The sequence below is a fragment of the Pan troglodytes genome, chromosome 12, assembly GCF_028858775.2.
Source record: "Pan troglodytes isolate AG18354 chromosome 12, NHGRI_mPanTro3-v2.0_pri, whole genome shotgun sequence".
NCBI classification, from domain to species: Eukaryota; Metazoa; Chordata; class Mammalia; order Primates; family Hominidae; genus Pan; species Pan troglodytes.
In genome coordinates, this window is record NC_072410.2 from 67,688,598 (window position 1) to 67,703,416 (window position 14,819).

The window sequence follows — 14,819 nt, forward strand, 5'->3', positions numbered from 1 at the left end:
TAGGAGGATGACAATCTGCATTTTCTCCAAGTTGGGGACACTTTTGTCAGTTTCTCCCAAGATAACAACAAACGACAAGTTGTTTCCACAGGAGCTTTGGCTTACGGCCGCTCTTTTCCGCCGGTCACTATGAGTCCATCCCGAAGAGTTGTGTACATTGTGAACACGGGGCCTGTGTGAGCCTTGGCCACCAGCCGGATGAGGAAGTGGTCCTTCCAGACGTAGACATCTCCATTGATGGCACCCGTGAAAGTGAGGTTGTTCTGTAAACAAAAGAACATCTTCTACACCCGGAACACACTCAAGCGGGTCCCTCCCCAGCCACCCATTCTCTCATTAAGGAACCAGAGCTAGAGACGCAGACATGTCTAGGCAGTTTGATCTCTTTGTGCTAAGGAAAGCAGCAGAATTTGCAAAGAAATCACCGAGAGCACATCACAAGGCAGTCACCTGGCTTGGAAATTCACTATATTTAACTGGCTTGGGCATCTGACTTCCCCTCTGAGCACAGCTGTGCATTAACAAGGACTTCCCTTCTGTAAGCATGGCCCAGGTGACAGCAGGGATGGGGCAGACTCCAGGCCAAAGGACACTTTCCTAGGGCTCCTCTACAAGAGGGAGAAACCCACTCCTGGAGGACCACGAAGTTGGAGCTTGCATTGGCTGAGGGCACCCCATAGCCCACTTAAGGGTGGTAACTGGGGGCATCTGTGGCACAAGAGGGCTGGAAAGAAAAAGGATCATTATCTACAGTGGAAATTGTTCCCAATATCCTCTGGGGCTTGCAACTCAGGGTTGCCTTGAGAACAACAAACCTCCTGTCCTGGGTGGGTGTCCTACCTTTTCTGGTTAATATTTTAAGAAAAAAAAAATATTGGCCAGGCGAGGTGGCTCACACCTGTAATCCTAGTACTTTGGGAGGCTGAGGCAGGCGGATCACCTGAGGTCAAGAGTTCAAGACCAGCCTGGTCAACATGGTGAAACCCTGTTTCTACTAAAAATACAAAAATTAGCCAGGCGTGGTGGCAGGTGCCTATAGTCCCAGCTACTTGGGAGGCTGAGGCAGGAGAATCGCTTGAGCCTGGGAGGTAGAGGTTGCAGTGAGCCGAGACTGCGCCACTGCACTCCAGCCTAGGTGACAGAGCAAGACTCTGTCTCAGAAAAAAAAAAAAAAAAATATATATATATATATATATGTAGCCAACCCACCCATATGTGCCACAGAAAAGGAGCAGTGGTTGCAGATAAGCCAGTACAGGAGCAAATGTGGAAATGGCTTTCCTGCTGTTTTCAGCCTCTTGGCCAAACTCCCCTCCTGCCCATGCCCATGCCCAGGGGGTCTGGGTCCCCTTCTCAGGGAGTATCTGCTAGAACTCACAGCACCGAAGGCCACGGAGAGCATCGTCTGCATTTTGGCAGCTCCCAGGGACCCGATGACCCCTTTCTTGTAAAGCAAGGCGCTGCCTGCCAGGGTCCAGAACTTCATATGTTTGACCCCGACAGATACAAACTGCGTGTCTGAGTCGGGGCGAAATTCCACCACAAATATGCGCTCCAGGTGACCCCCTCGGCTGGCAACCTTGGCACCTGTGTGGGTGACAGAGTCCAGTGAGGCTCCTCATTGCTTCATGGGCCAGGCCGGGGGAGCCGCAGCCCAGGAGGTCTCCACCCCAGCAGGCGTAAGCCATGCCTCAGTTCTTCTTTACAGCACTCTCTCCCCTTCAGACACTACTCCCCAGGTGGCACCGGGGAAAGTGTGTCTGGCAAGTTTCCAGAGCAGCAGGTGCTGGTAACAGATCCCCCAACCCAGGCATTCATGAACGTAGCAAGAAAGGATGGCCTGTGAGATGGAAGCTTCCAGATATGAGAAGGCAGCAAAGTGGCTTAAAGATATCTCCCATCCCCCTTCCATCAAGTCCCCAGCATCACCACAGGAGTTGTCCCCCCACAGGATGACAGAGCCGCTCCCAGAGGGCCACTGGGACTCACATTCCTCTAGAGAGCTTTTTTTTTTTCCCTAAGATTCTCCTGCATTTTCTTTAAGTTCCCCGTTTTCCTTTTTATTTTGTGGTGTTTAGGTTTAAATTTTTTTACCTTTTAAGTACTAGTTTTTTTTCCTTAACCCCATTTATTTATGTCTCCTGAGTTTTATTTAACCTTTGTCTTAATAAAATTCCAACTCTACCATTTACTTGTAGAACAACTTTAGACAAATTATTTAAGCTCTCTGTGCTTTAGTTTCCTTACCTGTAAGATGGGGCTAATAATCGTTCCTATTTCAGAAGGTGCAGTGCAGATAAAAAGAATTGAAGTAAGTGAAGCCCTGAGCACAGTGCTTGATACTCTGAGTGATCATGTGTTAGCCAGTATTAGTAGTAGTAGTAACAGTATTATCATCACTCCTTTAGCTCCTTTTAAAATTTCTTGGCTTCTATTCTTTTAGCCTGTATTTTAAACTCACCTCTTTTTTAATCTCATTATTTTTAAGCTCTCGAGTTTTAAATTTTTGTTTTAAACCTGTTACCCTTTAACTTACTCTGAATGTTTTTGTTCCGATTTCTTGTCACCCCTCCCTTGATTATTCACACACCTATTTTTTCTTCTTCGTTCTCATCACTTCGCATTTGTTTTTATGACAGCTTTCTAGTACCATGATGGTGGGGGGTTTTGATGTAGCTGGGCCTGTGGCCACCCCTCTGATACTCCCTAACAGAATCTCTTTCCAGGCGAGGCTGGGGGGACCCACAGAGAACTTCTCCCAGCTGTAATTCTCTCTGCATATGGAATCTCTGACTTACTGTAGCAGATCTCTCTCTACTTAGGGCTCAGAGGTTTTAAGACCCACGGTCTCCAAGGATACCATAAACAAAGTAACACAACATACTGGAAGAAAGCACTTGCAATGCTTATAAGATTCAGAGGATTAACATTAAAGATCTATAAGGAACTACAAATTATAAGTAAAAGACAAACAACCCTCCCACTCCAAGTAGTAAAAGGATTTGAACAGGTAAATTACAAAAGCAGCCAATACAAGTGGCCAATGAGATGGAAAGAGATTCCAGCTCACCAGTCATGGGAGAAGTGCAAACAAACAATGAGTTGCACATTTTTTCAAAGCCACTGTTTATATTTCCCTTGTTTTAATTTCATGGACGCTTCTAATTGTGGAGACACCTGTATCCCTCTCTGCATTGGCTTCTAGTCTGCTCAGAGCAAATTACACATATACCTAGGACCTGACGACATGGATTTTATGTAATAAGCTCATTTTTAGGTCTACTTTATTTTTACCTACACACACACACACACACGTTCCCCAAAACAATCCTCTAATAAATGAAGAATGAATAATAGGCTCTCTAGTGATACATAAAATGTATGTAAACCTCCCCAAACACATGCTATTTATCTGTAAGTAAGACTTGAAATGAAGGCAAACCCACACTGGAGAAGGAAGGGAGGAGAGATGACATGTCCATGGTCAACCCGGAAGAGGTGGTGGCTAGTGATAGGTCAGATATCAGCACTGGCTCACAACCCTCTGTACAAACAAGAGCAGGCTCCTCTTTTCCTCGGGAGCTTGTTTAAAAGCCCTGGCTCCTCTAACCTTCCCCTGGGAGGTCAGAAGGGACCCTGGGTGAGCAAGAGTCTGTGCTAGGGCAGGCCAAAGCAGGCACTGCTTGGAGGACAGGTAGAGGGAGTGAAGACAGTGAGCCTGAACCTAAAAAGACAAGGCCGTGCAGCGGGGCCAGTGTGAGAGCTTTCTTCCAAGGATCTAGGAACAGAGTTAGCAGCACAGAAGAAACATATAATGAAGCAATTTCTGTCCCCACATAAGAAGGGGCTTTACGCAAGAGCTTTCTGACAGCGTGTGGGCTGCCTTGTGAAGTGATGAGAGCCACATCCTTGAAAGTATTCAAGGGGTCCTTGAAAGCCACACCCCTTGAAAGGACAAAGGGGTTCATTTGAAGGAATTTCTCCTTAGGATGGGTCCTGACTGCAGGAAGTCTTCTCTAGTTCTTCCCACTCCAAGATGCTCTATGTCTATCATTTAAGATGCTCAATTTCTCTGGGCTGAGTCTGGTCAATCAGTTGGCCACTTGACATCACAAGGAATGAATCTGCACCCCTGGGATACTGACTATGCAGCCATCTGGGTGAGATATACTGGTGAACCAGAGAATGAGAACATGTGGTTTCCTAGAAACATTATAGATCATGTCACCTTCTGAAGGAATATGGTATCATCACAAATGTCTGCAAGCTGTCAGGCTCTTTTCCTCACATGGGGGTGCTCAGGAGGGACTGGAACTTTCCCCCAGTGTGCTGATCTCTTTACAACCTCCACGCACCACCCCCTCCATGGGAAGATGCGGAGATAATGGGACTCCAGAGCCCTGGGTGGGAGAAGTGACACCTCTGCGCTTGCCTGGTAGAGCGTGTCCCAGATACAGGCTGCCTAGCTGCAGACAGACCTCATTAATGTCCTGACTAATTGGATCCGCTCTTGCCAGGGCAGTACCCAACCTGAGAATATATGAGGAGGACTGCACATCTTTAGTTCTAAGATGACCATACATTCAGTTGCAGCTTGTGTGTGTGCATGTGTGTGAGGTGTGTGTGCATGTATTGGGGGAGGACTAGAAAGAAATCCTGTTACAGTAAATGTAAACCCGGATTATAAGATAAATCCCTATTTCGAAAGTGTTAAAATGTTTAAAAAATTTTAAATATTTCTGAGACTATGATAAAACATTATCCCATTTCCTAAAATAAAGCAGACAAAGTGATAGGGCTGTAGTAGGATCCAGGGGCCATCAGAAAGAGCACGGAAGACAAGGACCCTTGGGTAGGAAGGTGGCTAAGACAGATGTCGGGGAGGCTGCTGCCTTCCGAGGAGGAGGGCTGCCAACATCGGGGAACCTCCTCAGAGCCCCTTCACTAATGGGCCCTGGAGTCCCTGGCCAGCCTCCTCCTGGCCCTGGGACCCTGGGATGCACTGGCATCAGTGGGGCAGCTATACCAGGATCCCCAGTGCCCTGTTTTCCACTTGCCCAGCAGCAGTCAGTGCCTACGGCGGGCTTCGGAGTGAGGCAGATCTGGGTTCGAGCCCACAGGCTCGACACCCACAGGCAGACACCCTGGAGGGACAGAAAGCCCAGTGCTGGTTTACCTTCCTGCCATCGCCAGACAGTGATGGTGTGCTCAGGGTCCACTCCCACCGACACCAGGAGCTTTCCAGTTGCACTGAAGTTGATGTAATTCACCCCCTTGGAGTGGAAGCACCGCAGCATGGAGAGGGTGTGTTTGGTCATGGCGTCCCATATGTGGATGGAAGGTGTTGTCCCTGAGTGTGGAGAGGCATGACAAAGAAGTAAGGCTGACAAATGGCAGAGCCAAGGCGATGCTTATGTTCATGTAAAAGCTTATTTATTTATTTTTTTTTTAGACAGAGTCTTGCTCTGTTGCCCAGGCCAGAGTGCAGTGGCACCAGCTCAGCTCACTGCAACCTCCACGTCCTGGGTTCACACGATCCTCGTGCCTCAGCCTCCCGAGTAGCTGGGATTACAGGCGCGCACCACCACGCCCAGCTAATTTTTGTATTTTCAGTAGAGACAGCATTTCACCATGTTGGCCAGGCTGGTCTCGAACTCCTGACCTCAGGTGATCCGCCCGCCTCCCAAAATGCTGGGATTACAAATGTGAGCCACTGCCGCCCGGCCTGCAAAAGCCTTTTTTAAGACAAATGTTTAGGGCTGTTACAGTCATTGGGCATAAGAGACCTACAGCCTGACCTGGCCAGAGGAGAAAGACTAGAGGAAATTTGCTTTTAAAGGCAGAGCCCTACGGACATTTATGTTCAACACACACACACTTGCAGAGGATTTTATGCGAAGGAAACTGGTGAGGTCAATGATTTGTATCTGCAATTCGGCAAGATACAATCAGCAAACATGATAGAATGACATGATTTTGCTCTGCAGATTCAAACTACTCACGGATGGAACAGCCTTACCTGGGGTTTCCGTAATATCACCTGCATTGGGTGAGCAATGGCAATGAGGAAGCGTCAAGGGAAAACAATAGCTAAAATAAGTCACGTTTCCAACAGTGAAGCACTCAACACCAGCATCAGAAAGTTCCAAATTAAACTTAAAAATGGACATGATTCAATGAAAACAAGCAGGAAGTTGTAAAAATTGCTCGAGATGACTAAGTGAAAACAAACTTCTCATAAATGTGAATCAGTTCACATTTGTCACCGGCAGTTTCCCAGGGCACAGGGGGTCCAGGCACACTTCCTGAAACCTACCCTGGCCAAGCACAATCACCAGCTTCAAAAGACACGGAGGGGTCTGAAAAACTATTCTTACAAGTCCACAGGGATGGGGGCCATCGTTTACTTGGACTCTCAGGCGCTGGTCAGACTTTATGGTCCCTCAGAATCACAGTCACTGGGTGTGTCAACTCAGGTGACACAGATACATTCAGGACTCAAAAAATCAACAGCAACATCAACAAGAAGGGATGGATGTAAGCAACCCACCCACTCCCTCTCCCAATAATTGCTGACAGGTCAGCGTCCCTGCAAGCTGGGAGAGCCTCAGCTGCCACAGGACCTCCTACCTATCTGGCTGGTGGCCACCACGTTTCTGTACTTGGGGTGCTGGTTCACTGTGAGACAGAGGATGTCATCTGTGTGCTCCAGATAGAAGCTCTGGCTCCCTGGGGGAGAGAGATCATGGGAGGGTGAACAGTGGAACCTAAAGACCTTTTAGGGCAACTTCAAAACATCGCGTGGAGCCATTGGATACTTCTTATAAAAGTGAGAGCTTACAGCCCTCAAATTCTCACTTCCAGAATCACACTTGGGGAGATGAAGGATCGTTTTTTTGGAATGTTCATATTCTGTTTTGGGTCTGGGAGAAGGGGAGCTACTGTCTGTTATCTGATACGCTCAAGCTGCTCTTCGATACTTCCCACAACTCTGTGTGGGTCCAGAGCACAGTTCAAGTACAGGGGTTTCCAGAGTCCACAATGATGAAGGTCAAAGTCTCCTCCACTCCATGGCACAGGACTGGTGCTTCTCAATGTCCACATCTGGGCAGAAGTAGGGGTGGAGGCCTGGAGATGATGCTTTACTGAGCAAAATGGTACCACTTCTTCATGTGGAATATGAAATTCTCAGGGACTAATCACCTTTGCTCACCAAATGCCAATCCACTTGGGGGCCTGGACAGCACAGGTGATGGCTTTACCCTGGAAAGCCCTAACTCGACATATGTCACAGGAAGTGGAAGAAAGAGCACTTTATCATCTATCAAAGCAAATGGGTTTGCTGACTTCCATAATAGCCACTTTAAACCCACCCAAATGCTCAAGAACCTAAAGATGAATGATGGTGTAGATACACAAGGAAGGTGTGTACTGCTACCAATATGATGGCAAGGCTAGAAAGTGAAGAAAATATATAGACAATGTCAAGGTCCTCCTCCCCCTCAGATACACACAAATCAACATGTGCCCAGTGATTTCACTGTTTAAATCTATGTATGAACAACTACACAGAATTGACAAAGAACAAAAATTTTAAATGAAAAGTGTTTTTTTTTTTTTTTTCTTGAGGCAGAGCAAATAAGGCAAAATGTGAACCTGTTTAAATCTGGTGGTAATGATATAGTTTTCTGTTAATTTCTGAATGGTTCTTTTTGTTTGAAATGTTCATTTTTAAAATTTGAGTCACCATGTGGTTTGAGTATTTTTTTTTTTCTTTTTGAAATAGTCTCTCCCTCTGTTGCTCAGGCTGGAGTGCAATGGCGCAATCTTGGCTCACTGCAACCACCACCTCCCAGGTTCAAGCAACCTCAAACTGGGTTCTCCTGCCTCAGCCTCCTGAGTAGCTGGGACTACAGGCACCTGCCACCATGCCTGGCTAATTTTTATATTTTTAGTAGAGATGGGGTTTCTCTATGTTGACCGGGCTGGTCTCGAACTCCTGACCTCAGGTGATCCGCCCACCTCAGCCTCTCAAAGTGCTGGGATTACAGGCATGAGCCACCTTGCCGGGCCTGGTATTTTTGTTTATTGTTTAATTGTTTTCATTCTCATTATAAATGTGGCTAAACTGTCAAAATACAACTTGAAAAATCTGAGCTGTTAAAAAATAGCTCATTGTAAAAATGAATAGGCAAAGTTCTGTGATTTCTTCATGGTTATGGTCTCCAAGGAATTTCTCCACTCCTTACACCCTGTCTCTTGCTTTTCTCCATGGCTGTCGGCTACAGAGGCTGGTGTCAACATGGCCACCTTCTCTCTAGGGCCTATGATGAGGTGAGGTCAAGCTCAGGTCAGAAAGAGAGAAGGCTCTGACTCTGGTAACTGAGCCTGAGCATTACCAGGCCTAACTGAGACCATGCTGGAATTGGGGGGAATGGCTCTATAAGGGAAGGAAAATGCTTAAGCTTTTGGGCATCTAAAGAGTGGGGAAAGCATGTAAAAAAGAGCTAAAAGAAAAACCTGTATTTTTTAACCCCCGGTTACCTGTGGAGAGGTTCTGAACGATGCCAGCCGCTGCCGTGTGGAAGATGATGTCAGCGCCATCATTAAGGTAATGCAGGTTATTTCGACAGTCGAAACCTCTGTAGCCAAACACGTGGTCTAGAGCCAGCTCCTGCATTCACACACACAGATCAATGTGACCCTCAGAGGAAGGAAGGGAGAGCCGAGGAACACACCCACATTGCGTGAGCAGCCTCGTGTGTCCCAGGAACGGTATGGCTGGTGACGCCAACACACACTCACTGAAAACATTTTGCTTCCTGACTGGCTGCGGAGAAAATGCAGCCCCTTCTTTAGTTTTCTGAAATGCTGGGGTGGCAGCCTAACACACAGAATCACCATGACTTTCCAAAAAACCCAGATTTACTTCCTGGCTCTGTCGGTGTGCCAAAGTCCAGAGATTTGATGCCCTGTAAAGGGTACCTAGCAGTTTTGTGTCTGTGCCTTGGCAGGCACTCTGGGTGAGCTGAATGGTGGCTCAGAGGTTTGCTCTAATAAACTCTCATCAACGTGACCAGGGTGGGTAGAGGAGAACATAGAGTCAAAGGCCATGCTCGTTCTGCTGCCTGGTGCTTGCTCTACAAAGTTGCTACATATTTGCCATTTTTTTCCCCCAAAAACTAGATACTGTTGAGGTTTATAGTCTTTCTCATCTTCCTGTCTTGTCTTCTAAGACAAAGAACAGTGGCTGATTCAGATCAGTTCTTAATCCAACACAGACCTCTCAGGCAGCTCCTCTGTGCCTATCACTGTGCAGGTGGTAGGATGGGGTGTGGGCAGGGAACTGCAGGAAGGTTTAGGGTGAGAAGCATCAGGAAAGACTCTACAGAAAAGATACTGGAGAAGGTCTTGGAAAGACCAGGGTACTGGGAGCTGGCAGGAGGAGCCTTCTAAGCAGAAGGAATGACAACACAGGGGCTTGAAAGTCCCAGGCAGCTTCCGAGAACACTAGCGGTGGGTTTGGGGGGCCAGAGATTTGCACTGTGGTGAAGAATCATAGGCGGTAAGCTTAGAAGGTGGCTCTGGGTAAGGTTTTGAAACCATGAACTTGAATCCCATTGGCAATGTGGGACTCTCCCAGGTCTGAAGGCCAGCATGAGGCGTGGAAGATGTATACTTTAAAAAACCAACTCTGGAGGCAATGGGGCATGTGTCAGAGAGAGAGGGTGGAGTCTGAAGTCAGGCAGAACAGTCAGGAGGCCTCTGACTTTATGAGAGCCTAGTCTCAACAATTGAGTTCAAATCCCTTTCCACTTACTGGCTTGGTGATCTTGGACTTGGGACCTGATAACTCCCTTAACTCCCCTCAGCCACAGCGTCCTCGTCGGGAAAATGGAAACAGTAATGGTGCGTCCCTCCTGTGTGTGAAGATTGTATGAAACGCTTCGTGGCTATGGAGCAGGGCACCCGGCAAACAGTCAGGGCTCAGGCAACATTAGAGACAGTGAATATGTGCTCCCCTGTCTCTTTCCTTTCTTCTCCACAGAAGGGATGCTGAGGGTCTGAGTGGGACCAAGTGGAGGGAAACGGAGCCAGGCTTGAGGGACACAGGACATCTTAGATTTAGTACTGAAAGGACCTGGTGACAGGGCTGGGGGAAGCAGGAATACGATACAGTGGCTGCGACTCTGGTCCCTGGGATGGAAGACACAGTGCTACGTAGGAGGGAGAGGGGACAAAAGAGAGCCCAAGGGACCTACTCCGTTTCACTTGACTGTGTCTTTGGGATGTGCAGATGGGGATGTCCACCAGGTATGTCTTAGAACGTCAATATCAGACTACAAGTAATTGTTTAACTCACCTCAACCAGTTTCTTTTTTTTGGTGATATTGTTCTTCTGCAGTTTCTCAGGCTGGGGAGCTGCTCGGCTAACGGGTGGTCTGGAAGAGAGAGCGGCCAGAGGAAGCACAGCAATGAACAAGGGCTGCAAGGCTGCCTTCCCGGTGTGGCCTGTCTAGGCCAGTGCCGGCCTCCTCTCTCCTCCCGCCTCAAAGGCCCCTCCACCTGGATCTGTTCAGTCCTGCCCTCCTCTCTCACTCCCCGCCTGCCACGGGACCCAGCCTGAATTCACAGGCACTGGGTTGGGCCTCCCCACGCTTGAGGCACCGTGGTCAGGGTCAGCCCTCCTCCCTCTGCTTAACCTTCTCCTGGGAGCAGGGGGAGCAGGAAGAACATGTGGGCTTGAAACAAGAGGGGCTTGGTTCAAAACCAAGGAGAAGCCTGACCATGAGGGGCGGGAGGCCACATTTCCTGGCCTTGCTGACCTTTTTCAGACAGGGATGTGCTCATGTTGTTCAGAATTAAGTTGTCAATGGCCATGGTGTGGCGTGAAGTGGCACTTACAAGCCAGGCTTCGGAAAGGGCCCTAAGGACCACAGGCCAAGTGCCTAGGTCGGCCTCACTTCTGAGACAGGCAGGCAGGAAGCAGAGGGACAGGAGACAGACAGCACTCCCGCCTCCCACTCCGCCCTCGCCTCAGGACTCGGGTCTGCATTCAGCTGCTACCACACCAAAGGTTGCTTTTCCCGCCTCAGTTTTGCGGTCTGGGGCCTCCAAATTTAATGAAGAGATTATATAATGTGTAAGCCCTAATGGAATCCTAGAGGAGTAGGCCAGTTCTTGGTGATGTGGGGTTTCCTTAAATCAGATTTCTCTATGGATGGGTCGAGAAAGAACTGTACCAGCTCCCACCGCACGTTCCAAAGTAATTAGTTATTGCTCCCGGGATATGCAAAGAGAAGGATTACCTTGATCCCCTTGTAAGCAGCAAACAAAGCCAAGTGAGAAACTTAGTACAGTTTAGAGCCGCATTAGCAACCACCTCATTCATGCACAAGCATTTTCCAAGTGAACAGACATTCCTGTGTGGCACACACCATGCTTCCCCAGCATGCCAGCAAAGAACTAAAACAGAAATGAAAGAGTGCACCAGTCTACAAATTCAGAAAGCTCATACCCTGGCGTCTCTGGGCAAACTCTGCACTAAAGCGCCTACAGAATAGGGAGAGAAAAGGAAGCTTTGTCAATGCTTCCCGCACACTCTCCTTGACTTTACGAATGCGCCCGGGGACTCTGCTTAGAGTGTGCTGGGGAGAAACTTGCTGTCAGAAAAACAATGACATCTTCCTGGATGTCGTGGGGAGTTATGTACAATGGATACTTTGTTTCCAAATCAAGTTCAACTCATAATTTAGCCTCATAATTCCCAGTGTTTCTTGGTAGGTCAGCCTGCCTGCTCGAATGGCTTGCGGGGGTTCTTTTTGTGTGCAGGGGAAGACAGGGTACCTTTATTTTCTCAGAAACTCTTCAATCAAAACACGTTATGTAATCATAAGTGATAATTGGACCAAATGGTATTATAATCACCACTGAAGAATGGGTAGAGAGCACATCTCTGCAAAACGACACCCCCGGCTGACATCATCGCCACCAAATTGAGCAAAATCGGGAGACTGGGGGCATGCCAGTTCTCACAATTAGACACTTCCTTCACATTAATTATCGCTTCCCAGGACATCTGCTCTTTCTTCTGTTTTAGTGGGACTTTCAAATGAAATCCGTGGGTTTCTTCTTTCACCTAAGAACGTTTAAGTGTATGACAAAAGCAAGCCAGGGGCTATGAGGAGAGCAAGAGGACACTGGAACTATGGCATGGCTCATAAGGCATTATTCGAGGATAAACACAGGGCTCGATTTCAGGGGACACACAGGTTGTATAATATGTAATATATTATACAGTGAATATAGAGTATGCATACAAGCACAAACACTGTGTATTTATATATACAGGAGATTGTATATATATACACAGAGGCAATCCGATGCTTTTTTTTTCACCTTGATTTTCAGAAAAAAACCGAAAGGTAAAGCAATCTCAATGTTTCTTTCTCATTTCGCAAGCATATGTTTACAGCTGTATTGCTTCAAAACTGAAGATGAGAGGAGCAAGGGGAAGAAACCTGCATTGTGGCAAATTCAGCGGATTTTAAGTATTGACCCTTCGCGGTTGTGGATTCTGCGTGAACACTTAGTACTGGATGTTCACCAAACACCTGTGTTTTTCTCCAGAGTGGTGTGAATACTTACTTGACAATTCCCTGCCTCCAAAGGAAAGCAAGTTAAAACACAATACAAGTATTAAAAGCTTCTTTCCAGGCATCTATAAACAGTGTTCATAACATCAGATGTGGGAGGGACTGCCAGAGACTTCACACGTAGCCAAACACTGGAGGTTTAACAGTTTTCCGTGGATCTAAATCCTTCCAGATTCAGATTCCATCAGAAATGGGACTCTGAAAAGCTTTGCTGAGGTGGGAAGGAGTGGAGGCATGAGGACATTCACTCACTTTCAGCCCAATCAGCTCATTATAGTTGGTCATTCCCAGCTGGCGCAGGACAGGAGTGCGAGGAAGGCTGTGGGCACAACCCGGCATTGGCAGGGAGACCCAGTGGGGCCAAGATCTGGGAAGGTGAGGGGGTGGGAGGAGCAGAGACACAAAGGGGCCTGGTGGGGCAAGTAGGCTTTGAGGAGAATGGGCAGGGGGGCAGGGTCAGGGAACAAAGGAGAAAGAGCTTCCATTGGCAAGAAATTTAAGGAGGGAGCCTGGCAAGACAGCAAACAAACTGGATAATCAGGAGAGAGGGTGGCAGACAGGCCTAAGCTCTGGAGAGCAGGAGAAGCCTGCCAAGAAGACAGAGTGAAGGCAGGAAGCCCAGGGAGAGGCTGTGAACTCCAGCCTGGGGCTTGGTGTTGAGTAACAAGTCGGCCCTGCTCTTCAGTGCCTGTGGGGAGAGTCACAACCCTGTACCCCCTGTGGAAACAGGTGGCACATTCTGTGGGCAGGGCAGGATCATGGGAAGGCCAATTCCTGCTGTCATCCCACTGCCCAGCGCTGGGCTGCTGAAGAGAAAGCTTAGACTCAACTAAAGATGTGGGGAGTTATCCTGACACAGACCCGCAAGGCAGGCCAATGCCTGGGTACTTGTCCCTCCTTTCCCCCTCCCCAAGGCACTGGGCTGACAGAGCAAGAGGTGGAGCAGAGCACACAATGACCTGAAATGTGTAAGAGCATTCAGGGCCAAAGTGCTCAGGGAAGCTTCTGAAACCACTGAGGTCACGAGTCAGTTGCAACCCAAGATGAGTACAACATGACAGCCAACTGGGGAGTGAGGCTTGGACAGCCTGTGAGAAACCAAGTCGTTCCAACCAGTTTCTATAAAGAGGGGTGTGGGTGTGGGTGTGAGTGTGGGGAAACTCAGTTCCAACTAGCCAAGAAATTCAAGTTTGAAGTTGTTTTGAGTCGTGTTCATCAGACAATGTTCAAAGTGTCCTTGGAGGAAACAGCTTTCTTCAGCTTCCAAAATGTGGCATAAAATGCTCCAATGGTTTTAGAATGTCTTGGGAAATCCAAAGGGGAGGGGGAGGGGAGAGAGAAGGGGGAGGCAGAGAGAGAGGGGAGAGAGAAGGGGGAGGGAGAGAGAGAGGGGAGAGAGAAGGGGGAGGGAGAGAGAGAAGGGAGAGAGAAGGGGGAGGGAGAGAGAGAAGGGAGTGAGAAGGGGAGGGGAGAGAGAACGGCAGGGGGAGAGGAGGGGGAGAGGAGAGAGAAGAGGGAGGGGGAGAGGAGAGAGAAGAGGGAGGGGGCGAGGAGAGAGAAGAGGGAGGGGGCGAGGAGAGAGAAGAGGGAGGGGGCGAGGAGAGAGAAGAGGGAGGGGGCGAGGAGAGAGAAGAGGGAGGGGGCGAGGAGAGAGAAGAGGGAGGGGGCGAGGAGAGAGAAGAGGGAGGGGGCGAGGAGAGAGAAGAGGGAGGTGGCGAGGAGAGAGAAGAGGGAGGGGGCGAGGAGAGAGAAGAGGGAGAGGGCGAGGAGAGAGAACGGCAGGGGGAGAGGAGGGGGAGAGGAGAGAGAAGAGGGAGGGGGAGAGGAGAGAGAAGAGGGAGGGGGCGAGGAGAGAGAAGAGGGAGGGGGCGAGGAGAGAGAAGAGGGAGGGGGCGAGGAGAGAGAAGAGGGAGGGGGCGAGGAGAGAGAAGAGGGAGGGGGCGAGGAGAGAGAAGAGGGAGGGGGCGAGGAGAGAGAAGAGGGAGGGGGCGAGGAGAGAGAAGAGGGAGGTGGCGAGGAGAGAGAAGAGGGAGGGGGCGAGGAGAGAGAAAAGGGAGGGGGCGAGGAGAGAGAAGAGGGAGGGGGCAAGGACACAGAAGAGGGAGGGGGCGAGGAGAGAGAAAAGGGAGGGGGCGAGGAGACAGAAGAGGGAGGGGGCGAGGA

General features: G+C 48.9%; 1 protein-coding gene across 15 annotated transcripts in view; it reads right to left on the reverse strand.

Annotated features, from left to right (window-relative positions):
* The window catches only part of EML6 (EMAP like 6), a 251,024-nt gene that overhangs the window by 12,641 nt on the left and 223,564 nt on the right, over positions 1–14,819 (reverse strand). For 12 of the 15 annotated variants that reach the window (XR_010149134.1, XR_010149136.1, XR_010149135.1 and 9 more), the window contains 6 exons: positions 10,364–10,442; positions 8,545–8,674; positions 6,631–6,729; positions 5,177–5,350; positions 1,379–1,587; positions 106–263 (listed from right to left, as the gene is read on the reverse strand). Coding sequence is in view for 9 of the 15 variants with exons in the window: in XM_063789079.1 (XP_063645149.1) it covers positions 106–263; positions 1,379–1,587; positions 5,177–5,350; positions 6,631–6,729; positions 8,545–8,674; positions 10,364–10,442 (849 nt within the window). In the remaining 6 variants the exon portion in view is untranslated. Of the gene's footprint in view, positions 1–105; positions 264–1,378; positions 1,588–5,176; positions 5,351–6,630; positions 6,730–8,544; positions 8,675–10,363; positions 10,443–12,548; positions 12,664–14,819 lie in introns of those variants that run through there. The other 3 variants (XR_008546241.2, XM_063789075.1, XM_054677858.2) reach the window with 2 other exon arrangements.